The following is a 27,732-nucleotide window of genomic DNA, read 5'->3' as shown; positions in this document are numbered from 1 at the left end:
TTTTAACTTCCTCCACGTTTAATCTGCATCCACCCTTAAATATGCATATTTCGAAAGGCTTTTTGTGTGCAGAATGTCACACTAATTTAATGGTGAGAAACCCCTGAATATATGAAATTTGATGAACTCTCCTCCACAAATGATCTATCATCTATCAATACATTAACTACTAAAATATAATTAATGAACTTTATCGCCAGGGCAATCACAATTTTATTAAAATTCCATATTATTATTATTATTATTATCTTTTTGACATAATACTCTTGATCATATATGATGCTTAAGATACCTAGAAATTATGTAATACAATAATAAACAATAGTTTTATGTAAACAATTTTATGGATAAACTTTACTAAAGGTCATTCAATTTTTAAAGTAATTACAATAAAGTTATTTTATTTTAATTTTTTTAAAAGTAATTGAATTTCAATTTGTTAATCAATAGCTCTGATCATATGATGACATAACTAATTCATGTGGCATCTTTATTTGAAAAAAAAAATATTCTCTCTCCTGTATTATCTCTCCTACATGTTGAGGTCAAATCTATCTCTCTTTTTTTACCCAAAAACTAGCTTCCCTTACACCCATTTATTCACGCATCGCTCAACACACAGCAGACCAGTTCATCTCTTTCAATGCCATCACAGCTCCTATTGCTAAACCATTATTTTCCCCACACTCAAAACCCATCTTCAATGCTATACTCCTCTACCCGAATGTTCCATTGAGACAATATATAAAGAGTCTCGTCTTCCGTCAGCTGAAGCAGAGTATTCATCTTTCTGTAAGGCACCATCTTCATATAGAAACTGTAATAACACAACAAACCATATAAAGGAAAGTTCTCAACTTAAACATGAACAATTATTTGGGTTAAAAGGAAGATATAATAATGAATGATTAACATAGTTGGCAACATAGTTTTTTTTTTTTTTTCAAAATAATAATCAAAATCCTAAAAAAGAAAAAAAAATGATATCTACTATATGTTTCATTTTATTCATCAGAAAGGGAAAAAGACCAAATGAAATATAAAGTTTCCTTTTTCTTCTTATCTTAAATTTTCTCAACAAACAAACAGGCTGATAGTAGCATCAGTTTACCAAGGTATTAAAACATGTTAATTATTAAGTTTTCCCACATAATCACAATTAGAAATCTTTAAAAAAAACCCAGTTACCGGATTCACGATAACCAGAAATAAAAAACCCATCAAGTAAAAGGGACAATAAAGCAAATACTCTTGAAATTAAGATCACCGTCGGAGGAGTCCCGTGACCGCACTCTAACATCTTAGAAAACAAGAATCCAGTTGTGTAGGCTTCCTTTTTATTCTCCCATTCTCACTGGCGAGAAGAAGAAAGAAATTTAAAAAATGTCAAACGGGCGAAAAAGAAATGGAATCTTGCAAAATTCTTGATCGTTTGTGTTTTTATGTTTAGAGACAACGAACTTGATCGACTCCTATTACCGAATCAGATACTCGATAAAAAAAATAAAATAAAATACAAGAAGAAGAAAGCAAAAAATTGCAGGCTGAAACGTCAAGAAGAAGAAGAAGAAGAAGAAGAAGAAGAAGAAGCAATTGCAAAGAAAGAAGGAGAAAGAATGGGTCACAGATTGGAGAAGAAAACTACAGACAGAAAGAAAAGAAGGAAAGGATAGAATGTTCATATTCCTGTGGTCAAATACATCTTGTATGGAGGAGAGAAAATAGTTTATGTTTTTAGGATAAATATGCCATATGGAATAACCATGACGAAAACTGGTTAAAGTGATTTCATTGTTCAACAAATTAAAGTTCAACTACTTATATGAGATTCACTCTCTATATTAAATTTATTTTTTTTATAAAATAAATATATTATTTTTTAATATGTATCTAATAATTAAGATATTTTTACTTGCAGAAGCCATACAGTCTCAGAAGTGCTAAGATTATTCTGTCATTAATTATCAGAATAAACTTATTGACCAGTGCTTTTTCACACAAAAAGATGGGCATCTTTTCCTAATTGATCCTTCATATCACATATATACTGTGGAGGCCCATGGGCACATATTGCTTTAGCCTTTAGATATGTTACATAAACGTCAAAAGGGATGGGCACCTCTTCCTAAGTAATCCTTTATATCACATATATATACTGTGGAGGCCCATGGGCGCATATTGCTTTAGCTTTAGATGTGGAACACAAACATCAAAAGAGATGGGCTACCTTCCGCAAACCCCACCCCGCCATCCCCGCCATCACCCCCGCCCCAACCATAATATGGACTCTCTTGTTCTTTTCAAAATAACACGTGAAAGCTGCAGCATCAGCAAAAATGTATCGCTCACAATGTTAAACCCAACACCAGTGCCTCATCATCATTCCACATTCCACTTTCTAATCATTCCATTTTAATTTTTGAGCCCATGCTTGCTATAGCTAGTTAGCTACTCCACCATAAGCAGTACATTTACATGAAGCCATGGGATATTGAAGTCAGGGCAAAAATTTTTGCCAAAGATGAGTAAGGCGAGTTTCCCCACCAAAAAAAAAAAAATCTTTCATTTTTTATTTTAATTTAGCATTATATAATATAAAATTACTTATTAAAAATAAATTATAGATTAAAAATGTAAGTTTTAAATATAATTTTAATAATATAATTATCCTTTTTGTTAAAATTATAATATTTAAATACTTAAATACATAAAAATAAATTATTTTTTAGTAAATATTAAGTTTTCAGGCTGAAGAGACCCTCTTCCCATCTCTGTCCCAAACAATACCGAAATCAAGATAGTGTTATAAAATATTGAATGAATTCGAGACAGATCGAATCGAATTTAGGAACAATTGTATTTATACCTTTCTCATATATATACATATATTTTATTCTATATTTTAAATAGATATGAACATATATATTAGGTCTAAAACTTTTAACCCATGTGACTTCATAAATAATTTTTTATATTGCAATTATTATCTACCATAACTTGTTTCTTAAGAAAATTCACATTGACACAAGCCTATAGATCATGATTATGCAATTTGATAGCAAGTTGTTTTAGATTACACTTGTTAATATGCTAATTTTCCTTTTCTTGAAAACATTATTTTTAGTATTTTTTTGAGGGCTCAAAATTATATAAACCCATTGTCAACCTTTCAAGCTTGATTGATACCTATGTTGAATTTAAGGTCTATTTTCAAGCCACAATCCAGTCATTATTATATAAAATATATTGATGAGATTAACTTGTAACGCTCATTTTCTTAGACATTATTTCATAGCAAATCTTTTTCATCAAGTGATTAAGGTGACATGTAATTAATTAGTGGCCATAGATTATCAACAGATTTAATTAATTAGTGGTTGCTAGAGATATACTTAATTTAGGATGCATGATTTAAGCCGGCATTCCCTGTTAGAGATTGAGAAGGCAAATCTTGTATGCTTCTATTGAGTTTGATATATCCTAGATTAGTACATTAGGTAGCATATCGTGTAAAATAAGTAGCTATAAGCAACATCTGAAATACAATTGCTTTTCCTAATTTGAATTTGTTTTTGCGTTTGAATTTTTCTTCAGAAAAATCTTTAATATATTCCATGATAACATCAAGAATATATAATAAGAAATGGAAAAAAGATTTTTATATGAGAGAGTTTAATTGTTGGTAATTTTTTATAATACAATTCATATCGATAAAAATAACATAACTTAAAGAGAAAAAAAAACAATTTCCATCAGGCGAACATCAAATAATATAAATATAAATTGTATATCCACTTTAATTTATTCGCAACATCATACAACATTTATATACAAATAATGTTATAATTTTCAGACAAGCCCACTAACATTTTGTTTTTAGACAATGGTCCAAACGGGTCCCTATCTGTTACACATAAGACTACGAAATTCGTAAAAAGCACCAAGAATAATAATGTCAAATTTTAATGATATTTTTTTGGGACTGTTTTTGACTTGGTTGGTGAGAAACCTCTAAAGAAGACAGGTTTTGCTTCGACCCCCCAACTATGATCTGATGCATAACTGATAAAAATTCAGCACTTTCCAGAACCTAACTTCAGCTATACATGATTCTTTCTGTATCCTTTTAATTTCTTTTGTTTTTTCCTCCCATTTGAACCTTAAAATTTTCTCACTACGTACGTACGTAACATACGATTATTCTAGTGCTTTTGTTCCATCTCTAATGCGTTCAGTGACTTAAACTCCAGGTCGTCGAAGCAATCAAAGCCAAAATCATGGACTCCAAAGTCTTGGCAATCCAATAACCAGGTGCAATTATCTTCCCACGATGGATATGGATAACCCAATTCTCCATTATTGTTAGTATTATCTGTTGCAGGAGGATTATTATTGTTCCATGATGCGTCAACTAGAGGAGGCTCATCCATCCACAAGCTATTCAATAACGTTTCGTCGTTGCAGATACTATCTAATAGAATCGATTCATCACTACAACAATTTTCATGCGATGAGCTTGAATTTTCCTCCGAGTTTACGATGCCACCATCATTTTCTCGCATACTACTGTTGTTCTTGCTGCCAGATTCCGGTAAAAGATTATCAGTCTGGGATATCGATGAACTTTCCTCGGTCCTGGGCTCTTTATGGAAGGATTCGTGCGTAACAGGATCAATCCCCATCTTAATAAGCTTTTTCTTGATGTGGGTGTTCCAGTGATTCTTGATCTCATTGTCTGTCCTTCCAGGCAACCTAGCAGCAATCTTTGACCACCTAAGTATATAAAAACAAATGGAAATGAATAACCAGACAAAGAATTGCAAGAAAATGCAGAGTTACACAAGTATTAATCACTTGAATCTTAAGCAAATTGAAGATTATATGAAAATTAATAATTGGAAAGCTAAAATCAAGATACGGCATCATTAAATATACTAATTTATGCTAGCTTTCACACTCTTCGACAAAACTTTTTATGGCTCCGCCTGCTTATTCGCTCAAAAGTACATATTATAAAGAATACAAAGAGAAAAAGGTTGAAATATTAGTTATTGTTGAAATACAGATATTATCACAATCATAATCAGTCACATCTTTGGCAAAATATTAGGCGGACCTTCCCCACAAATGCAGAGACTGTACAAGTCACCTTGTCAAACACTTCATTTCAAAAATGCATTATCTTCTTTAAAGAAAACAAAGCTTATCTTTACAGTAACAAAAATATTTTGAGGTCCTATTATATTTAGAAGACATCAATGATGAAGCTGAGAGATCATTTAGTGCTCTTGTAGCACATGCTTTCTAACAATATATAGGATCCATTTCTCCTAAAATTAAAGAATAACCGTAATGTTGTGTGTGTGCAGAGCACTATTTTGTAGTGCTCAAGGAGTATATTATAAATAGCCCGATGAAGCCACCACGCCAAACGCCAAGAGCGGATGCAAAACGAAATTTTAATATATACAATCAATCAAAGTTTTAGTTAAAATTAAATGTAAGGAAATTTAACAATAACAATCAAATAAAATTTATATAAATGCGTACACCAGCATCCACATCTATTTGGACGCTAAAGCCACTAACTAAAATCAAATTATCAAAACTATGTGTTGAGTTTATTCAAAAATAATTGCTTTAAGGATAAAAATGAATTTAATTACTAAAAAAAAGGTGCTCCTTTATTATTAAAAATAAATTAGAAATAAAAATGTAATTCTAAAAAAGAAAAATTGTAAAATCATTTATATGAAATTACCAAGAAATATGGGATTAAGATGAGGGTGAATTCAAAATACAATACAATATATAATTTATTGAAAAATGTGAGACCAAAATAAGGAAGAGAAGATCCAAAATAAAAGTTTATTAATTAAAAGAAGTTCCAAAAACACTTAAAAATTTTAAATAAAAAATGCTTTGAAGATATGCATGATCATCTCTCCCTAATAACAAATTAGTTAGTGAAGCATAGAATAATTAAGAGATTTAACCTATTGCCAAGACGAGCATGAAGATCAATAACCAGCTGCTCTTCTGCTTCAGTTAGAAGGCCTCTCTTCAAGTCAGGACGAAGATAATTAGTCCAACGAAGACGGCAACTCTTGCCGCATCGCCGGAGTCCGGCAAGCTTAGGGACAGCTCTCCAACAGCACTGGCCATTGGTGAGAATGAAATTGATGAGTTTCTTGTCCTCCTCAGCTGTCCATGGCCCTTTCTTGACCCCAAGTTTATCACAGCAAGGTTGCCTGCCCATATTACACACACAACACTAGCTAGAGGGAAGCACCACCAGTACTAGCTATGAACAAGTTCCACTAATGCAAAAATAGTGTCTCACCAACTCTCCCGTTTAAAGACACAAAAGCCCCACACCCACCTTTATACAAAGTCCTCAACTTTGGTAGACCCTAAAATAATATACACAGGTATGTGGGTATATATATATATATATATATATATATATATATATATATATATATATAGAAAAACATGTATGGATGGAGAGAAGGGTCCACCATTGGTTTGCGAAAGGGACATGGGAACTAAAATGGCTTGTTAGGGTATGTGCGGATACGCAAATTTGAGTGACAAAAGAATGATAAGTAACCAAAGGACTCATGAACTATACATATCAAAGAAGCTCACGGAGATTTTTTTTTTTTTTTGTCACAAGAAAAAAAGAAAAATATTCCCATTTTCCTACAACCCTACTCCTCCTGATTGCACTCTTACTCAACCATTCCATCACCCATTTCGTCATCACCAAGTTTACGTGTCGTTATTGGGATAGTCTTTTATAACTTGTGGCTGATAGGTAAAATTTCTTAATTTGCATTAGCAACATTAACCGTTTGATTTACAGAGAAATCAATCTCTCAGATGGGTTTTTACTTTTGGTATCTTTTTTCTTTGTGGCAATCAACACTTGTTAGATATAAAGAGAAGTAGAGAAGATTCCACCCTGAATCCTAAAACCCGAAAATAATTAATTAACCACAATATTTTTAATTTCATTAGCTCAAGCCAACTATTTTTTTAATTGGTTAAAAATACACACAATTTATTAGCTTTTTTTTTTATATTAGGGTAGTGAACTTTTAATGTTAGTGAAATTTGAATTTTGACATTTTTTTAATAAAAAAAAATTAAAAGTAGGAGAGATATATCCATCCTAGAATTAGAAAGAACTAACAGACCATTGAGATTTTTCATATTATAGCCCAAACACACTCATATCAACATATAAGCCGTCTATTATATTGAAAAGAAGCATGTATTGTTGAATTTTTTTTTTCTTTCTTTCGACTACTGCCCACAAAACACCCATCTTTTTTTTTTTTACTGTTTTTTTTTTCCAGATATGTGGGATAGGATGATGGGTTAAATGAGAAATAATTTTTTGCCCTTTAACTGGAAGACATATCAAAGAATATAAATGGCATCTTAGAGGCAAATTGTGGAATAGGAGGGGAAAAAAATCACGTCATCGAAAAGGATAGAAACGTAACTAAAGAAATTGTAATCCTTGGAATTTGAATTAAAGTTCTTTCATAGTGATATATTTCTTTCTCCCATTTGTAATTTGATCATTGTTCTTGCAAGTGGTTTCAACTTATATTGTATATATTCTATATGCACAATCAAGGATGAAAAAGAATCCATGAAAATGTGCAACCAAAGAAACGGAAAATATTGGGGGAAAAATTCATTTCTGAGCTTTCTTTTGATTTGTCTATTAAAGCCTTAATTTATTCTTCAATGTGTGTTATTGAAGACATTTATATAATAACAAAAATAATGAGAAATTTCTTAATGACAATTTAAATATTAACAAAAAATTATTGCTTTTTATAGTGGCACTATATCCAATAGATAAAATTAAAACCTACCAGTTTATGATTTTTTAAAACAAGTAATATATAGAGAGAGAGAGTATTGTAGACTGTTTTTTTAATCTTTATTTTCATATTTTTATATAAAAAAATAGTTTATTATATTAAACATCAATTTTTTATTAAAATATTTTCAAATTTTAATTACTAAAATCTTATCTCATATTAAAAAAAATTATAATTCTTCAATTTATAATTTTAAAATTTAAAATTCTGTTAATCTTATTATATCTCTAAAAACAATCATTTAATTAAATTTTTGATTGGATTATAAAAAGGGTGGATTACTCTAAAATCTCTAAATTTTACTATTATTCAAAATAATTTTAAAAATATATTTATTTTTTTAAAAATATATTAATATTTATTTAAGTAATTATTTAATAAGAAATTATTTATAAAATTTAAACTTAAGCATATATTTTTCAAAATATTTCCTGTATTAAAAATTTAAAAATTTTAATAATAATATTTGAAAAATCACTAAAAGGCATGTGTTTTTTCTATTTCGTTTATTCTTTTGTACTATATGTCAATTAATTTCAAAATAACAGAAAATAATATCATGTTAATCAACTTATTTCAAAATTTAAAATTAAATAATACATATATTTTTGTATATTTTATTAAATATAAAATTGTATTAGTTGCTTTTAAAAAATTATTTATTTCTAAAAAAACTTAAGATAAAATAATAGTGTGATTTGAAAATATAAAATAAAAAAAATTAAAGATATAAAACTATAAACCATTAGATTTTAAACTTTAATTTTTATAAATAAATTTTTAGTGAATATATATATATATATATATATATATATATATATATATATATATATATATGAATGGTGAGCAAAGTTTTTGTAACACTTGAAATTATAAACTTAAAAATTTTAAAATTGTTAAAAGATGTAAAAAAGAATTTTAGAGATTTTTTTAGGAAATAAGATTTTGATAGTTGAAATTTAAAAAATTATAGATAAAAAATAATATTTAATATAATAAATTAATTTTTTATGTTGAAAAATAAAAAATAAAAAATAAATATTATAAAAAAGTTGAGCACATGACGTTTTTTTAAACAGCCCTATTAGTTTAGGTAGTACATTTTTGTAAATCAATTTTGAAGGTTTTTATATATATATTTTAAGTTTAAAGTGTAGATAAATAAATAAATTTCAAATTAAAAAATATCATTTCAAATAACTATTAGCGACTCAATAGATATTTGAAACAAGTTGCAATTTTAATAGTCAATTTGAACTCAAATGATCTGAATTTATAATCATATAAGACCCAACTTATCTGCCACCACTAATCATTAAAATTTAAATCACTAACCTTTTATATTAGGAGACAAGTAATTAAACTTTTATTATTTTTAAAAAAATAGAAAGCATGCTCAAATGAAATTTAAGTCAAATTTTCCAAATAAAATTGTTATGTATGTATACCACCTATGCATTACTCAATAGGGAAATTAATATATATATATATAATATCATTATACATTTGAAAAATATTGTTTACTTTGGTCTAAAGACAAGGTAGTACTAAGAGAAAATTGTCAAGAAACTCTCTCCTTGTTTTCCTTCGAGTATGCATTACATGAGTTGCTTCCCTTCACTATCAAGAGCACAAGAGTGATTAACAACTTACCAAATCACTACTTATCTTCTAAGTTCTATAATCATTCACCAAATGACGTTTTACATGTCCTCATTATTCATTCTTAATTTCTTTATTAATCAAACAAAGTTTGTTTTATAGTTATTGATTATACTTGGCATATGATTAGGGCGCACTATGGATGATGATGGGCAAATAAGGATTAATTAATTTGCTCATCACCATATATTTATGGAACCCCGTACATAATTAGAGGTTCTTTTTTATATATTTAATCATTTTCTGCTAAGCATATGTAGAATATCACTCTCAGAGACATGCGTGCACATCTTGGCAAAAGAGAATTGAGAGAAAATGATTTATAGTTTTCATTTGACCCGGACAACATACGTTTATATTAACCCTAATACGCACCAATACAAGCTATATGACACGTACGTAAAAGCTTCAAGAAACATTCTGAATTTTTCGATTCATGAACAGGGTCGTCGACGTTTGAGGTTTCTTGGTTTCGTGAGGCACCTAAAGTCCAGACCATGCAAGTTAATCAGTTCAGGTGGAAAACGGTGATTATCTAGAACAAGCTTTCGTAGTTCTGATCATGGTGACTAACATCGCCCTCCGTTACACTTGTCTTCCTAGAGGGGCTTCTATGTCCATGTTTTGATGAAAACCATGAGTTTTTGTTATCTTGTTATCTAAAGATATAGGCAGGTTGGGAGTAGTTCATGATCCAATTTCTTGGTCTTTGACTTGTATCTCTATGCTTAGGTTAGTATAGTTCAATGTGGACCCTTTACCCTCTTTAGTATCACTTGTTTAAGCTTTGAAAGATGATTAAAAATATCATTATCCCTCAATAATTATTTTGTTATTTCAAACACCCCCCAATAGCCACTAATGTATATTGATTAATTCAATTCGTCAAGCTAAGTAATTGGTAGCCACAATTGTATAATCATAACAGATTCAATCTGAATCTTTTTCCTTTAATTGTTTCTGCTATTCTATCCTCTCGACAAGTGTTAAAATTCAAATGGGAAGTTTCAAATAACTTGCAAGGCACTGCACCTGTGATATTAATTATTAATCTATTGAATTAATATTAATTTCTACTTATTAATTTTGCCCATGTTTGATGATTAAGAATATATTTAAGCAAAAGGATAGGGATACAAATTGTAGGTTATGAATAAAAACACTTGGGATGCGCTCAAAATCTCCCAACAATCGAATTAATGCAAAATCCACCACGTCTATTTTTTTTCCCGGCAAGAATACAGATTGAAGATATATTTCTTGTAAACCCACCAAACTTTTCATGTTCTTTTAGGTATACACTTTTGCGTAACTTATATATTTGTAGGTAGAGAAACAGGTACGATCGAACCACATACTCTGTGTGGTCAGGTAGCTGAGAATGAGATTGCTTCTATGGTTGGGTTTTTCTGGTTTATGCTTAGCCACAACTGTAGCAGTTGTGAGTTCATGATCACCTCAACCACCATGTAGGGGTCCCAACTTGCATGTTTCCATTGTTAATTTTACCCATTTTTTTATTTAAGGTAAAAGAGAATGTACAGGATTTAACACACAAGTTAGTTCAAGAAAAATTATTGTTCAAATATTTAAATTTAATACTTTTACCTTATACTCATACCCTTCATTTTTAGAAATGAACATCTTAAATGTGAAGTTTCCTATAGAGAAAACGGATCGAGCATTACTCAATCTCAAAAACTAACTTAAGAGAGAATTGTCCCGATCTTTATATTTAGCACTCTTGCCTTATATTTAGTCGATGTGAGACAATATTTAAAATTAGGCAATTACTAAAAATATAAATATATAAAATTCATATAAATATCAATATGTTTTATATTTTGATTCATAATAAATCCGTACAAAAAAAAATTCTCAATTTTACAGTTTCCTGAATAAAAAATGTGATGTTGCAAGCTTCTCCTTTATTAAAAGGATTTCTTTCGTCCATCAATAGTAATAAGGAGAATCATGTGAACATTAACAACATAGATGATGAATAAATACTACTTGACTAATCATGCACAAACTTTTCTTTTTCATTTTTTCAATTTTTTAAGGATAATTAATAAGATTATTTGAAATTTGAAATTGAATTATTATAATATCTTACCTTACAAAACAAATGTCAAGAAATCCCCAATAGAAAAGATGAAATTTATGAGTAGCATCTCAAAAATAATTTTATATCTCAAATATATTTTTGCATGTTAAAGTACATTAAACTTATGTTATGCTAATTAAAATTTTAAATTAATAAATAAGTTAAGATTTAAATTCTAAATCTTTTAATTTGAGAAATTTTAATGAAACCACTCAATCGAAAAATTCATTCTACAAACTTAAAGTTATGAGTTTAAAGTTTTAATAATAAATTTATATTTTAATAGCCCAATACATATAGGCAAAATAAAATCAGAAAAATTTAATATGGTTAGTTTAGTTGGTAAGATGAAAACTCTCATTTCTTACGAATTAAGATGTGACTTTGCTAAAGAGCACTCTAAAATTATTTATCTTGAATGTACCAAATTAATATGAGAAAATGTATCTTTAAAATTATTTGAGGAAGATACTTAATTTTCATGTACGAAAACTGACTTAAAAATACTTCTAATTGTAACTAAAAAATAAATGGAATTAGAACATATTTTTGAAATTTATAGGAGGTTCTATTACCAATCTACATTAATTATACATATATATACAAATAACTACATATAATATCTAATATTTTAGGAGTATTCGTCATATCAAATTACCATTTTTTTTTTTATTTTAGAGTTTGATGGTGAATATTACTCAATGGAAGTTAATCATCTCCTTATCTTAATCATATTTATTAATGCAAATGAAATTACAATTCTAAAAGATTGTATGTAGTTTAATTATGTATGTTAAATATTTTCGCATTATAATGGAGCTGAGGATAAATCCATTTTAACTATAACAATAGCTTGAGACAAAGAAAAACTATGATATTTATTGAAACACACACACCCCATTTGTAATTAATATCAAACATAGTTTTTTTTTTATCACATTATCTTTACTTAATTATATTTTGTGCCCATCCCAACTCATTGCAATTGCCGTAAAAATAAATAAATAAATATAACTCATTGCAATTTTGATATCTCTCCTCTCCTTTTTCCGAATTAAAATATCTTTTCGAATTGTTATACATAATTTTTTTTAAAAAGTGATAGTGCTTTTTTTATTTAATGGAGGCTTGATGGACCGATTATAAGTAAGCCTTATACAGTGGGAGGTAGTAGTGTTGACAACGGGTAGAGCACTCGTGAAAATCATCCTATTCGAATACGATCTTAATTAATATTTTTAAAATTCAAACTCATCCTAAATTCGATTAGAATTTATTCCCAACTACTTGAACTCGTTCCAAACTTTTTCTTATTATTACTCGAAAAATACTCAAATTCATTTAATTTATACATATAAATTAATAATTTATATAAAAAATTATTTTTATTAATAATTTGTATTTTAAAATTTTAATAATTTCATAAAATATTTAAATTCTATTTTATATAAAATAAAATATATAAAATTTATAAATATTATTATAAAAAATATATATTTATTTTTAGTTAAATATTCATATAAACAGATTTGGATAACTCATACCCAACATACAAAATCTAAACACAACATGGGTATTAAATATTTAAACTCAAATCCATTCTAAACCCGATTATATACTACCTAACTTATTCTATTAAGGTTCAGTCAGATCAAGTACCCATCCTATTGCCATTCTTAAAAGGTAGCCTTCGATCTACATGAAAGACTTGAATTCAATATCTCCCTGTTCTCAGTGCAGAAAGATCAGTAGATTACCCTTGATTCCCATAAGTGACAAATAAATAAATAAATAAATATATAATATTAATGACATTTTAACGGGCTCAATTAATTTAAACCAACTGAAATATCCCACTTGCGTCAATAATGAGCATCCAAGGAGTAAATTGCATAATTATGCCTCAAACATCATCAAGCACACATTAAAGCGACTGGTGAACTACCAAATAGGAATTCTTCACAAGCATTGCAATTACTATTTTCCACAGAATTTGGACTCCAGATTTGCTATATTAATGTAGAATCAATTAAAAAAAAAAAATCATTACACTCCCTAATTAATTACGTAATTTTTGAGTAATCTAGTCGTCATTAGCAGAACACTATAGCTAATCAAATTAAAAATACATAAATCCGTAAAAACAAACAAACTAAAAGAAGAAAGATAACCCTAGCTGGAAACTAAAAGAAGAAAGATAGCCCTAGCTAGAAGCCTATGAGCGGTTGCCATGGCAGCCACAGAAGTTGAAAACAAATGCAGTGTTGTTTTCGAAATTGCAATCAACAATGGATACACTTAGGGCAATCCTGGAGAAAATGAGAGGAAGGGCATGCTCAGCCCGCTGGGAAAATTAGTAAAAAATGATCAAGTAGAGGTAAGACCAACTGAAAGCTCCATAAAATCTACTCCACCATTAGTAAAATAATGACCAATAAAGATAAAATTTTCCTTGATGGGTCAAATTGCTGCTTTTAATTTGCATCAAGAAAAAGAAGGACACATAGAAAAAAGGTGCTTGGTAGAGAAAAAGAAAAGCCAGTGAGATCTACCATGTACCTGTTAATCTGTGAATTTTGGTGAAGACCCATTGAAATGATTGAGAAATCTTGTTAGGGTTTTCTATTTTTTGTGTAATTGAGATGTATACTTTTGCTTGAATTAGCTATCTTCGTATTGAAACTTTCACAGATTCGTCGGCAGCAAGATGAAATTTGGTGCATTCTTATTATATGGGTTTGGTGGCTAAATTAAGCAAAGGGTGAGATAGGTAGGTAACCTCTGGGATGCGATTGGGCAGATATCTGAACTGAAACTTTCAACATCTCTTATTGACCAATCTTTTGACGCAACAAAGACATGTCATTGGTCGGTAAATTCCCAATGGGTGACAGGTCGTTTTCCTTGGATGACTGTTTGAACTTTGAAATTGCTAAGTACAGAACAAACTGTGCTAGGGAGATTTTGAAGGTGATGGGCTTGGTGGGGAGAAGCACAGGAATGCTAACAAGGAGAGGTTTCTTTTTCAGCAAAATAAATTTATCTAAACTTAAATTTTTTTGTGGGCTATTTTTTTTTTTTTTTTTCCTTAAAGCTTCATAAAGAAAATTGTCAAAAAGAATAGGCACAAGGGTATTTAAGTCTTTATAATCTTTCTTTAATCAGTATAAAAGTGTTTCGTACAAATACAAAAAGTATATTCAGTTCCTAGGATTAATTGCATAACACACATGGAATGTTATTATCCTATGTATTGTTATTAAACTTAGACTAATTTGGCGGGTCGATTCAATAAATTGGTGATCCAGATATAAGATCAGGCTGATTTTCTTATTAAACTAAATAAGAAGTTAATTTGACAAAAATCAAATTACCTAATGATTGAATCATTAACCCATTCACTTGAGAACCATTAATTTGTTCATTTAAAATTTTATAATTTAAAATTTGTAAAAATATAAATTATATTGATATTTTAACATTTAAAATTTTATATTTATATTTAGTCAATAAATAAGATATTTTTTCAACTATTAGTCTTTTATTTATAGTAATTCAAAAAATTTATTAAAATGATGTATATATTTTTTTATTCTTATATATAATTAATATTTCACAAATATTAAGAACATCATTATTCGATTATAACATTATTTTTATTTTATATATTAACTATAAATATTGAGAATAATTTTATTTAAAATTTAAATTTTTTAATATTTTCATATAAATTTTAATAATATTATTAAAATATATATATAAATATAATCAAATAAATATTGAAATATTAATACTAAAAGTAAAACTTAGTTGCTTAATTATATTAATAAATATAATATTTAATTATTTTTTTTTAATAATTCACTGATTAAATAATTTAATAATCATACTCGCATGTTATATTCTTGTTTCAAGGTGTTTCGAAACACCTTTCCAGCTTTGTATAATTAAAAAAAAATTAATTAAATTCTCATATAATTATAATTAATTTTTTTAAATTAATATTTTTTAAATTAAAAATAATTAAATTTGTTTATTCTAAACATGAAAATCATCAAAACAGAAATCAATTAAATTAAATTTTTATAAAATAAAAATTAATTAAATTAAATTCTTATAAAATTTTAAATAGAGGATAATATACATCCACCAATAAAGGCTTGGTCTAATAATTCAGGTATTGAAATTAATAAGTTTCAAATTCAATTTGAAGTTAAGATGCTATACAAAGCTTGAAAAAGTAATTTGAGAAAAAATTATTTATTTATTTTAAATTTTAATGAATAAAATATATTAAATTTAATTTTAAATTAACTTTTAATATCCTCATGAAAAAACCCTTTCCTACATCCAGAAATCACCCCAGGTACCTGTGATTCTCAAGCAGTCGATTCAATAGGGGAATGAAAAACCATTGTCATACGGTCAGGCTTCTATCCAGGGCGTTTCGCAGAAGCCCAAAACGTTCAATGAATTAGAAGGGTCAATATTCTTCGGAATATTGCTTATTAGAATTGTCCTGTACAAAGAATGCTAGTAATAATGAAATGCCTTCCCTCAGCCTCAATTAACCACGTCAACCCAAATCATCAATCGGTTAAATATGAGGAATGGCTCCTTGAAAACACATAAAAACAACTTATTGAATCCGAGAAACTATTACCATCAAATAATCACGCCTCAAAAACTTACTACCTGAAATTTCAATGAAACATTTTCATCCTATGAAATGAATCAGTTCAGTCCACAGGGAAAAAAAAAATCCCACACGTAAATGTAATAACCATGCATGGTTCATGCCAATCAACTGAACAGTACTTGCAGAGGAATAATTACACAAGTATCAAAGATGTGACACCGGGATGACCAGGCTCCCTACAAAGTCAACTTTGAGCACCATTCATTTTGGGCCAGCGAATTTGCCCATCATCTTAGCAATTACAGGAGCTACCTTGGGATTCGCTTGGTGCTTAGCGAGATTAGCCGGGTTCTTCATTACTGCAGACACCATCATCCAAATACATTAAGAATAATGATCAGATATGCACAAGGGGAAATTCAGTAAATTACCACAAGTGAAATATTATGTGTAGACATGCAAATGGTCATTAGATTGAGAAAAGAAGAATTGTAAAATAAGGCCTTGCCCAGTATCCAAGGCACCAAGAGATCTTTGAGCCTAAGCACAAGGTGCAAGTGCACGCCGAAGTGACACGAGATGGAAAAAAAATTCTACAGAAATTCAATATTATTTAATTTCATAACATATTTAAGAAATTAATAATCAACCTTCAAAAAAAATAAAGAAATTAATTCTATATAATAAATCTTAAGTAAGCAAATTAATCACCAATTGAACATACAACAAATTAAACACCTTGAAAAAATTGAACATACACTCACAATTCAAAAAAGAGTTAAAATTTGTCAATAATAGAGAATGGAGGAAGTTACTAATTAAAATTTGCCACAATTTAGCCAAATTAGCACACCAATCAAGATGTGTCTTTCCGGTATCTCCACACGAGGGAACTGCATTCCCATAGAAGCCATCAATTTAAATAAATTTGTCAAGAATAAAGGATAAAGGGAGTTAATTGTGCTAATTTCATGAATTAGAGGAAAAAAAGAAATAGAAAAATTTTTAAAAAAAAAAGCATAATGAAAACAGAAGCAGCAGTAACCAAGGACAGCAGAAGATAGAAACAAAGACGATCCAAACAAGACAGAAGGAAAAGGATTTAAGGCGTGTACACCCCATAAATTGAAAGATCAGCCGCATGTGACCTATGCACCCCCATAAATTGAAAGATCAGCTGCGGGTGACCTGGGAAAAAGTGCTCTGACATAATCTTGGCAACAGAGATGGAAATTCCGGTAACATTCTGGGGCATATCAATGCCGGATACGGGCATCCAATTTCCAGGTCTAGTGATGGTGATCTTTTAGTATAAGAAGCTCGCTGAATGTGAAGGTTTATGAAGTATGCCTTTTTTATGCCTCCCAGCCCCAACAAGTAGGCATGCGCCTAAGTAACATCACCTACCTTTGAGGCTCAGACCCTTGGGCCCAGTGCACCTTGAACCTGAGGCAAACCACACACCTCTTTGACAAATATGCTACTCTCTAATCCCCATCATCAAAAACATGCTTAAAAAATTAGATATGCCAAATTCCATGATCCTCTTTTTGAAAATTAAAATTTTAAGAGAAATACATGGTTCAATAATTTATCCCGCACATAATGCTGATTACAAAATCAAACTTGTAGAAAAAATAGATATACACCAAGAATTTTCGATTATTATCATTGTATTACAAGATTCACTTATGCAGCATAACATGTAGCTAGACTTGGCAGAGGGCCGATTCAGAACCAGAGCCAAACTGGGTAAATTCAAATTGAACTGATTCAAATTGATGCAGGTCAAAATTTGGATTGACCAAAATGACATTGAACTGGACCAGAACCTAACAGTTCAGTTCCTGACCCAACTGGATTTTTTTCTTCCTTCTAAAAAAATTAAGAAAAAAAAAATTCAACCATTGGCTTTGATCAAAGCCAGAACTAAACTGGAACCAAACCAGGAATATCCCGGAATACCAGTTTCAGTCCCCTTGAACTGGAACCACCAATTCAGGCCCAAACCAGGGCAGAATCAGCTGGCCATGTATGCATTTAGCTATTGAGATACTATTGAGTACCCAATATGGAATGGATCAACACCAAAATCAAAAAAGCAAGCATTGTTTGCATCCTACAGAAATTAAGCATTAAATATTTCTAAGAAATTCAGGAACATGACTAGTTTCATCTACATCCAAGAAAAGGTTCATCTAATATATAAAAAGTCCTATTGAAAAGCAAAACCACGGTTTCCATTAAATATAGAAGCATAAATAACTTGTTCAAATTTCAAAAGGTTGTGCCACCTTTTAACATCATTACTGGGACATCCACTATAATTCAATGGGTAGCGTAAAATAAATGCTCAACAACATGCCAATTTGTTAAATAGTCAAGGTTTAAAATACAAGATGAGAATGAAAAACAAATAAAAAAATAGTAATGCTAAAAAACAAAAATTGTACCATCTTGAAGGGCAGTCATGACTTCAGGATCACTAAAAGCAGTCATCAGTTCTGGGTCCTGCCAAAAAAGGACAAATTATAGGACAGAGCTTTCACTGACTTTAAGAATTCATTTATCTACAACAATTTAGGCAAGACTGAATTTATATCTATGCATCCACGTCAACGTGTGCATGTGCAGTGTGCCCATTTGCTTGTACATGTGCATTTGCACATCTCTGACAGCAAGAAAGATTATCATATGATCAAAGTAAAACATGTGGTCATTAGTCACTCCCATTATAGTGGGACAAGGTATAAGAGCAATTTTTTTCCCCAAATATGAGCAAGTTCAAGAGGGGGAAAAAAAAACCTTCAAATTTTTTAGGGAATATAAAAAGGAAAACTATAAACAATCTCAAATATACTTACATTCAAGATTGTACTGAAATCGACATTTCCTGGCATTCCCCCTGGCATGGCACCTGGAAAACCTCCAGGCATTCCTCCTGGCATTCCACCAGGAAACCCACCAGGCATTCCTCCCGGCATTCCACCAGGAAATCCACCAGGCATACCTCCAGGTTTTCTGCTAGAAGAAGATTGCTCTTGCTTTTTTGCCTTCTCATACTCAGCCTGTATACAGGGTTCAACAAAATAAGCATCAACATGTAAAGAGATTAGTAAACAAGAGTGTTGAAAAATGAACATGATTACAGCTACCTGTGCTTTGGCACGTCGACGTTGTCTCTCACGTTCAATCTTTCTATCCTCTCTCTCTTTGCCCAACCTTTCATACTTCCTCCGATGATCCTCAATCTTGTGTGCATTGGGTTCAACCTACATGGTAAAGCAGTTGGTGTGAGATAAATAAAATTTCATGCACCAATAAAATTTCAAGTAAGCACCTTCAATCAAATTAACTTATTTCTTTGGAAACAAGTCAGCTAAACTCCTTTTTTCCCATTTTAATGTCATTGAAATTGAGAATTTTAAATAGCAAACTATAAGTGACCCACTTAAGCCTTAAACTACATATAGCATGTTACATATATCATAATCAACAATTGACGTAATATCCAGAAACTGAATGCTACACACACTTATTAAAGGAGAAAGGCCCAATAAGGCACAAAGGGGTCTTCGTGCACTTTGCACCTGAATGAGGTGAGGTGCCAAAAAATTTAATAAAAATTAAAATTAAAATCAAATAATCATAGATATTAGCTCCACTTAACCAAATTTATCAAAATTACCAATCTACAAAGCATTAATAAACATAGAAAAAAAAAATACATAAAATGAATATAGACTTCACAATGACATCTTCTTCCTTTTTTTCCCCCTCTTTAATATAACAATACAATAATTTGTTAGAAAATAATATAAACCCAAAATATTGGCATTCTAGATATATACTAACAAACCCAAATAGCACTATTAGTGTTGTTAGCAAAAAGAAAGAAAAAAAAATAGATAACCTAAAAACAGAGGACAAATAATCAAGAAACTCAACTCAACTCAACTCAACTCAACTAAGCCTTTATCCCAAAAATTTGGGGTCGGCTATATGGATTCGCTTTTTCCACTCTGAATGATTTTGGGTTAAATTCTCAGAAATGTGTAATACTTCTAAGTCATGTTGAACTACTCTCCTCCAAGTCAATTTAGGTCTACCTCTTTTTTTCTTTTTATCCTCTAACCTAATGTGCTCTATTTGTCTAACTGGAGCCTCCGTATGTCTACGCTTCACATGACCAAACCACCTTAATCTCCCTTCTCTCAACTTATCTTCAATTGGCACCACTCCTACCTTTTCTCTAATAATTTCATTACGGACTTTATCTAGTCTAGTATGGCCACTCATTCACCTTAACATTCTCATCTCTGCAACTCTTAACTTAGATGCATACGACTCTTTCAGTGCCCAACACTCACTACCATATAACATAGCCGGTCGTATAGCTGTACGGTAAAATTTTCCTTTTAATTTATTAGGAATTTTACGATCACATAAAACTCCCGTGGCACATCTCCATTTCAACCATCCGGCTTTAATCCTATGACTAACATCCTCCTCACAAACAATCAAGAAACAAAGGACCTAAATAACATGTTAGAGTTTTTTTTATGCAAATAAAAATTTAAAAAAAAAAAAGAAAGAAAGAATCAATCTCCAAAATCCTGAAACAAAGGATCCACATAGCATGTTAACTAGAGCTGAGCAGATTACAACTTTAACCAAGAACCAAACTGAACCGATCCGATTTATTTCAATTTTTTGGTTCAGTTATTCAATCAATTGATTCAGTTTCAGCTAATATTTTAGATAAATTTCGATATTTCAGTTCATTTAAGGTGTGTATACATATATAACCGAACCAAAATTTATCCCTACTTAATACCTATATTTGTGTTGTCATTTTAGAGAAAGAGACTACTGTTTAATCTCTATATAGATACAGCCCTAAGTCCCTAACCCCTTTTGTGATGCCTCTCTCCCATAGTTACCTGGACGATACTCTGGATCGTGGTACATCACTTAATGAAATACAGGTATGTAGGGGTAGACTCAATTGGTACACCAATTTGATTTGCGGTTTGCCAATTATATTTATTCAGTACATAGATTATAATTTATAAAAAAATTAAAAATTCATTATATGATAAATTTTCAGCATAATATGAACATTATTTAATATTAAATGAAATAATACAATTTTAAATAATTAAAAATATAATTAAAATTAAAAAATTTATATTTTTTAAAAGCTCTTATCTTTCTGTTAATAAATTAATTAAAAATATTTATTGCATTTCTTCAAGACATTTCACAATTTTCACTGCCACCTATAATGATCAAGAAAAAAAGAAAAAGGACTCCCAAGGTCTTCATTTCACATTTTTCTACACAAACCTACTGCCAAGTGCCAGCTAACCCACTAAAATGCAGAGATGAAAAAAGCAGTCCTTGAACGCCATTTACGCATGCATCCCTCCTCCTCCTTTCTTTCTCCTTTTGAGTTGCCGCTATCTACTTATTGTTTCTTCTTCTTTGCTTTCCCTTCTTAGTCTTTCTCTTTCTTGTGTTGCTGCTGCCTGCTTGTTTGGAACCCCTATTTCAGGGAACCAGGGCATGTTCCCATGTGTTTTTGGAACACTGGAGTATCGCGTTCTGGGACACACATCCTAGTTCATGGTTCGGAAGAGAAGAAGGGAAAGAGAAGGGTGGGGGGGAGAGAGAAGGGCAAGCGACTTAGGTAATTACGCTCTCTCCTCATACCTCCCTCATCGGTTCATCCACACCCGAGTCTCTCTCAGAATCCTCATTCTCCCCATCATCAGACTCCAGCAGTGACTCACTATCATCATCTTCTTCTTCAGATCCTGAGTCAAATTTGAAATTGCAAATCACTAAGTTCCATGATTCGAAATTCCCAACCACCATCCTCTACGAATTTTTCACTCTCATCAGTGTGACAGTTTTCAATATAGGCAGCAAGTTCAGATTTAATCTACTCTCATAACACTTGAGATCAATTGTGTTAAGCCACTCCTTGATGTTATCCAGCGATGTGGTTGGAATAGAGACAGGAAATAGTACGAGTTATTTGTCTAATTCTAAGAGCTGAATGTCTGACAGTCACGTAAATCAGTGTGTGTGTTTGCGCACGTGCGTGTGTGTGTGTGTGCATGTGTGTGTGTGTGTGTGTGTGTGTGAGAGAGAGAGAGAGAGAGAGAGAGTTAGAGAGACCTTCTTGAGTACGGCACTTATTTCCTCATCATAATCTAACTTTGATGCCAGGTGAAGGTCTTTGGCAGCCTCTTCCCACTGACCAAGCATTGCTCGTGCCATGCCACGAGATTTGTAGCCCTTAGCTGAATCTGGGTTAATCTGAAACAGAAAATTGTCAGAATTCAAACTTTGGCTTAAAGTATCACATAGCCACCCTATTCATAATTTATATATTGTTTAAAAAATGGACACATAGAGAAGCTGTGCAAATAAGTTTAGTAACAACCTCAAGTGCAGCATTAGCATCCCGGATGGCAGCATTGGGTTTCTTCATTTTGATATAAACAGTAGCTGTAACATATCAGGTATACACCAAACTAATCAATAAAAACAAGAAAACACACACCAATCCCAAGCTAAGTAAACCATAACCACTAATCAACATTTACCTCTGGTCGCATACATGATTGCTGAAGTCGGATTGAGGGAAATAGCCTCAGATAAGTGGTCAATCGCTTCCTCCAGTTTACCTGCAGTGAAAAGGAACACCAGATTTTACAGTCATAAACTTACAAACCATATAACACTAACATTATACAAAAGCATCTACCCACACAGTCATTCTAATACCTTCAGAGATGGCCTCCATAGCTTTGGCCTTTGCCCCTTGCGAAGCCTCGCGATTCTCCTCTGTGACTTCTACTGACGGGTCACCCATCTGCAAACAGCCATACCCATACGCAATGGAAAGAGAAATAGAGGGCAGGGGACATGCAAATAATTATCAGATTCCAAGAATAAAATAAAATCAACCACATAAAGGATGTAATTCCCAAACAATACCTTCTGAGGAGGATCATTATCAGGCTCAACAGTCTCGCCCTCAAGCTCAATGTCCGATTCGATTATCTCATCCTCCTCCTCCTCTTCTTCCTCTTCGGGCTCTCTTTGTGGAGCTTCCTTATCCTCAATTTCCTCGTCGCTCTCCTCCACGACATAGCTCTTCTGAAACCCCAAAGTACAACAAATATTGCCACGTAACAAATTAAATACACATACAGAAAACAATTGATTTGCACAAAACCGAAACAGGAAACCAGTGAAAAGGGAGCATAAAAACAGTACCGATTTGGAGTCTGCGTGGTTGTAAGCAGATGGAGGGAGCTTAGCGTCGAGACTGAAGGAATGAATCCAAGAAAACCAAAAATGAGAGAGAAAAAAAATAGAGAGAGTGCGTGAAACTCCAATAGATAGGAGAGTTTTTACCTCTCGAGGTAGTCGCGGAAGAAGGATAGGGAAGGATCGCTAAGAATGGAGGGATTGGATTTGCATTGTTCGATGAAAAGCTTCAGTTCTTTGACTTTAGCTGCGTCCATTTTGCGTGTGGTGTAGCAAAGGCAGAAATTGATCAAAGAGTAGAGAACGGAGTAAAGGAAACTGAGGAGACAAAAGTGTGACGAAGTACGCACGGTTCTTCTAGCACCTTCTATTCGGATGTGGAGTTCATTTTATTTTTAATGGCTTTCAAATGCAGTCTGAGGATTCATCTGTTTCACAGTGAGGCGGGCCCAGACATAGTTGCAGTTGGGCTCCGAACCGATCCAGTCAAATTCAGATCGAATCGATCAATAATTTTTAGGCTCACTCCAGAGGTTTATCAAGTGCTCATTGGATGAAAATTCTATTAAAATGGTCTAAATATAATATGGGATTTTTGCCAAATTTACATATTTGGGTTATAGAAAAGACCAAATCGAGACTCATATTTGCTGTTTGTATTCTCCGCCACCAATTCGGCATATGGTGAGCTGGAGTTCTTCATTTTGTTTGTTTACTGTGGAAGCTCAAACCTATCATCTTTAGATACATGCAGGAAGCAGGTCCACTAGAAAAAGCAAACTAGCAATGAGTTGGGTTAGCGTTCGGGCTCGACCCAAAATTTAAAACAGAGTGCTTTAATTATATAATCACAATGACTCCGGCCCGCTAACTCGAAATGCTACAAAAAGTGGATTACAGACCCAGGTCACGGGATCAACAAGCTTCTATCTTACGAGGCGCAACTCCAACGACCTCAGTCAAAATCCCAGCCCAAACTGAGCCCCATGGACACCTAAAACTATGCATCAGGTTGTTCCTGTCCTAATTGAATTTTTTTGTGCTCGATTTGTGGCAGGATTTTTTTTTTTTTAAGAAGAAAATTGTATTCTCAGATGAGAGAAATTAGTTATACCATGAATAGTTGTTGATGGAAGAAGAGTTGAAAGATACGGCAATGGAGAAACTTGACAAGGTAGAGTGCATATATATAAAGTCATGTTGCGTTACAGGAGAAATATGATCATCCACAACTACTTTCAGAGAAATTAAAGCAAAAAAATGACCATGCATAGCTGAAGGAAGAGCAGAAAGTATCAAAAACTCAATTTTCAACACTAATGTAGTAAAAATCACAACATAAATGTATCGAAAGTATAACAAATAGGAGAATTACAGCGACAACAATGTTCAAATAAATGGGATATTAAACAAGAGAATAACAAAATCTCCGACTGATGGAAATAGTAATACAGCTCCCTAATGCATGAATGATCTCATCATCACGTATGTATATACGTATATATTACTATTAATTATTATAATAATCATATCTTCAAAGTCCAATGTTGGTGGCAAGTGGCCTAATAAAATAGAGAAGAGACCCATAATAAGAGCAAGCCAGAAAATCCAGTCCACGCCATTCTGCTGCCATCATTTCCTGGCACTCCTGTAAACAAATGCATGCCATTCTTGAATATCAACACCAATCATTTCAGAGGAAAGGCAGCGTAGCTAACAATTTAAACTTTATATATATACATATCATAATTTTGCAAAATTAAAATATAAAACCCGATCAATAGAATAATTTGATTAATCTTTATTTACCTCTAAAATAAAAATATAGAGAAGTCTCAAGTTAGAATATTTCTATTTATTTATTAAAAAAATTATTATTTAATTATTATATTTTAATAAAATTAACTATTTGATTCTTTTACTTTAAGTAAAAATTTTTGTTAAATTATTTAGTCCTCGTTAAATTTTTCGTTACCCATTCTACTCATATTATTATTTACTAATTAATTGATCCATGTATTTTAAAAAATATAACTATTTAATCTTTCTATTTTAGTAAAATTAATTAATTAGTTCATGTATTTTGAAAAATATATTCTTAGATAAAAATTAAGATTTTACTATGTAAAGACTAAATCTTAATTTAATTTTTTTTTAGTTTATAATTATTTAAACATCACTTTTATATTTTTTTCTACATAAAAATTTAAAGAAATTAATTAACTGTTTTGTGTAGATAACTTATACTATTTTTATTTATTGACAAATGAAAACAAAGAGAGAATAAATGAGAGAAAAGTGTGAATGCATAAAAAAAATATAGAGAGAAATAAAAAATAATAAAAAACAAATAAAGGTAAGAAAATTAAGATAATTTAAATATTAAAAAATAATTATAAAATTAAATAATTTATAAAGTCAAATTACATAAATTAATTATTATATTTTGTTAAAATATAAAAATTAATTAATTAACTTCATTAAAATAAAAAAATTAAATAATAAATTTTAATAATGAGAATAAAAAATTTAATTCATGACTAAATAATTATTTAATTTTTATAAAAATTAAATAATATTTTTTAAAAAATATAAATATTAAATAATTAATTTTATTAAAATAAAAAAATTAAATAATAATTTTTTCTATTCATTTCATTATAAGAAACGAATAGGACTATCTTTGCCATGGTACAGTCATCATCATTGCCCTCCATTGAATTTGAAAAAAAAAGAAGAAAAAGCATAGATAGGAAACCACATGGGGACAAAAGTTAACTGCCCCAGTTCAAAATGTGTTAGGTGGCCACTATAATTCATTAAGTCAAAGTACGCAACATTTGCTCCGAAAAACCAGAGCTGATTTTCATTTCGATATTAACTTCAATTTCAATAATATTAATTAGAAGATAGTTTTAATTTTGATTTGAAACTAATTCAATTTTAACTTGATTTGGTTCATAATTCCAACCGAGGCCATGTTTAGCTCCAGAGATCCAAAAACAAATGAAAAAGAAAAAAAATAAAGGAATTTGAATAGAGAAAGAGAGTTGTTTTGAAGCCATAGGATAGGAGCAGAATTTTACCTGGAGGTGGGGGCACGGAACCTGGCGATTCAGCTGCAGCAAAATATTTAGTAGGCGATTAGTAGTGAACTAACCAAACCCAACCCCACAACCCAATTACCCAACTAACAAACCACTATCCATTCCAAATCGCTTCGTATTCAATAGTAAAAAACTCGCACACAATCCTGATTTCTGAAAACAAATACGCAATTTTAATTTTACCTTTGGTGCAAGCAGAGAGATCAGCGTTAACCCCGCATCGCCGGGTGAGGGCCAGGGCCTGAGTGATATTGATGTTAAAGCTTTGGAGCAAACCAGGGGAGTTATAGAGGTTGCAGAGGCAAGGGAGCTCGTTAGTTACGGCTTCTTTGATGGAGCCACAGCAAGACTCTGGAGGGGTGGTTGTTGTGTTGAGGTAGTCGCCGCATGGGATTAGCTTCTGAGCACAAGATGCTACGTTCTGCGCATTTGTTGTGGTTGTGCTGGTGCTCAAAAGTAGGAAGGCCACCATCATCACCACCGTGGACATTGTTGTTGAGGAAGCCATTTTCTTGGGAGCGAAGGAGAGAGGGTGGGCGAGAAGTAGTTGGCTCTTTTTGGTTTTTCAATTCTTCCTCTATATTTTATAAGGGGATAAAGTTCATTTTTACCCCCTAACTTTTGTCAATATCCAGTTTTATTCAATTTTAACTTTTTAGCTCAATTTACTCAAATCTTTTGACCTATATCAAATTTACCCTTCTCCGTAGAAGTGAGATTCATGCACCAATTTTTTAATATTAATTAATTAAAATATAAGTTAATTACTTTAACATTCTTTAAAATGTTAATTAATTACAAATAAATCCCTCATTAAAATAAAATAAATTATAATTTAGTTCTTAATATTTAATAAAATTTACATATAATTTTTATATTTTTAAAATTCATCTATTTAGTCTTTAAGATTTTAATAAATAATTAATTTTATAATTAATAGTTATTTTGTAAGATTAACTATATTAATTATGTCAAAAAATTTTAATATGTAATTTACAATTATAAATTTTTAATTTTGCTCTATCA

General features: G+C 30.9%; 3 protein-coding genes and 1 long non-coding RNA gene across 4 annotated transcripts; all 4 read right to left on the bottom strand.

Annotated features, from left to right (window-relative positions):
- Positions 1-503: 503 nt before the first annotated feature.
- LOC131183224 (uncharacterized) lies at positions 504-1,748 on the bottom strand. Its single transcript, XR_009151353.1, has 2 exons — positions 1,250-1,748; positions 504-817 (listed from the first exon to the last, which is right to left on the bottom strand). It is a non-coding gene; the product is annotated as an uncharacterized LOC131183224 (long non-coding RNA).
- A 2,020-nt stretch (positions 1,749-3,768) lies between these two features.
- On the bottom strand, positions 3,769-6,419 carry LOC110636313 (MYB-like transcription factor ODO1). Its single transcript, XM_021785969.2, has 2 exons — positions 5,997-6,419; positions 3,769-4,773 (listed from the first exon to the last, which is right to left on the bottom strand). The coding sequence occupies exons 1-2, from the start codon at positions 6,257-6,259 to the stop codon at positions 4,203-4,205; spliced, it is 834 nt and encodes a 277-aa protein (XP_021641661.1). The 5' UTR covers positions 6,260-6,419; the 3' UTR covers positions 3,769-4,202.
- A 9,913-nt stretch (positions 6,420-16,332) lies between these two features.
- On the bottom strand, positions 16,333-23,984 carry LOC110636317 (FAM10 family protein At4g22670). Its single transcript, XM_021785972.2, has 11 exons — positions 23,747-23,984; positions 23,606-23,657; positions 23,324-23,485; positions 23,111-23,198; positions 22,930-23,010; positions 22,767-22,831; positions 22,499-22,639; positions 19,468-19,584; positions 19,177-19,380; positions 18,766-18,823; positions 16,333-16,671 (listed from the first exon to the last, which is right to left on the bottom strand). The coding sequence occupies exons 1-11, from the start codon at positions 23,854-23,856 to the stop codon at positions 16,574-16,576; spliced, it is 1,176 nt and encodes a 391-aa protein (XP_021641664.2). The 5' UTR covers positions 23,857-23,984; the 3' UTR covers positions 16,333-16,573.
- A 908-nt stretch (positions 23,985-24,892) lies between these two features.
- On the bottom strand, positions 24,893-27,340 carry LOC110636318 (non-specific lipid transfer protein GPI-anchored 7). The gene is made up of 3 exons (XM_021785973.2): positions 26,890-27,340; positions 26,686-26,718; positions 24,893-25,247 (listed from the first exon to the last, which is right to left on the bottom strand). The coding sequence occupies exons 1-3, from the start codon at positions 27,212-27,214 to the stop codon at positions 25,162-25,164; spliced, it is 444 nt and encodes a 147-aa protein (XP_021641665.1). The 5' UTR covers positions 27,215-27,340; the 3' UTR covers positions 24,893-25,161.
- Between the last annotated feature and the right edge of the window lie 392 nt (positions 27,341-27,732).

The sequence above is a fragment of the Hevea brasiliensis genome, chromosome 9, assembly GCF_030052815.1.
Source record: "Hevea brasiliensis isolate MT/VB/25A 57/8 chromosome 9, ASM3005281v1, whole genome shotgun sequence".
Lineage (NCBI taxonomy): Eukaryota > Viridiplantae > Streptophyta > Magnoliopsida > Malpighiales > Euphorbiaceae > Hevea > Hevea brasiliensis.
This window is presented reverse-complemented; position numbering and strand designations above follow the sequence as displayed.

What these genes read in the sequence shown, in the direction of transcription:
- LOC110636313 (XM_021785969.2), bottom strand. Translation starts at nt 6,259, where the DNA reads ATGGGCAGGCAACCTTGCTGTGATAAACTTGGGGTCAAGAAAGGGCCA. An exon ending in CATGCTCGTCTTGGCAATAG is followed by an intron (nt 4,774 to 5,996) that starts GTTAAATCTCTT and finishes TTATATACTTAG; the next exon opens with GTGGTCAAAGATTGCTGCTA.
- LOC110636317 (XM_021785972.2), bottom strand. Translation starts at nt 23,856, where the DNA reads ATGGACGCAGCTAAAGTCAAAGAACTGAAGCTTTTCATCGAACAATGC. An exon ending in TTCCGCGACTACCTCGAGAG is followed by an intron (nt 23,658 to 23,746) that starts GTAAAAACTCTC and finishes TCATTCCTTCAG; the next exon opens with TCTCGACGCTAAGCTCCCTC. An exon ending in AATCATGTATGCGACCAGAG is followed by an intron (nt 22,832 to 22,929) that starts GTAAATGTTGAT and finishes GATATGTTACAG; the next exon opens with CTACTGTTTATATCAAAATG.
- LOC110636318 (XM_021785973.2), bottom strand. Translation starts at nt 27,214, where the DNA reads ATGGCTTCCTCAACAACAATGTCCACGGTGGTGATGATGGTGGCCTTC. An exon ending in TCTCTCTGCTTGCACCAAAG is followed by an intron (nt 26,719 to 26,889) that starts GTAAAATTAAAA and finishes ATTTTGCTGCAG; the next exon opens with CTGAATCGCCAGGTTCCGTG. An exon ending in TTCCGTGCCCCCACCTCCAG is followed by an intron (nt 25,248 to 26,685) that starts GTAAAATTCTGC and finishes ATTTGTTTACAG; the next exon opens with GAGTGCCAGGAAATGATGGC.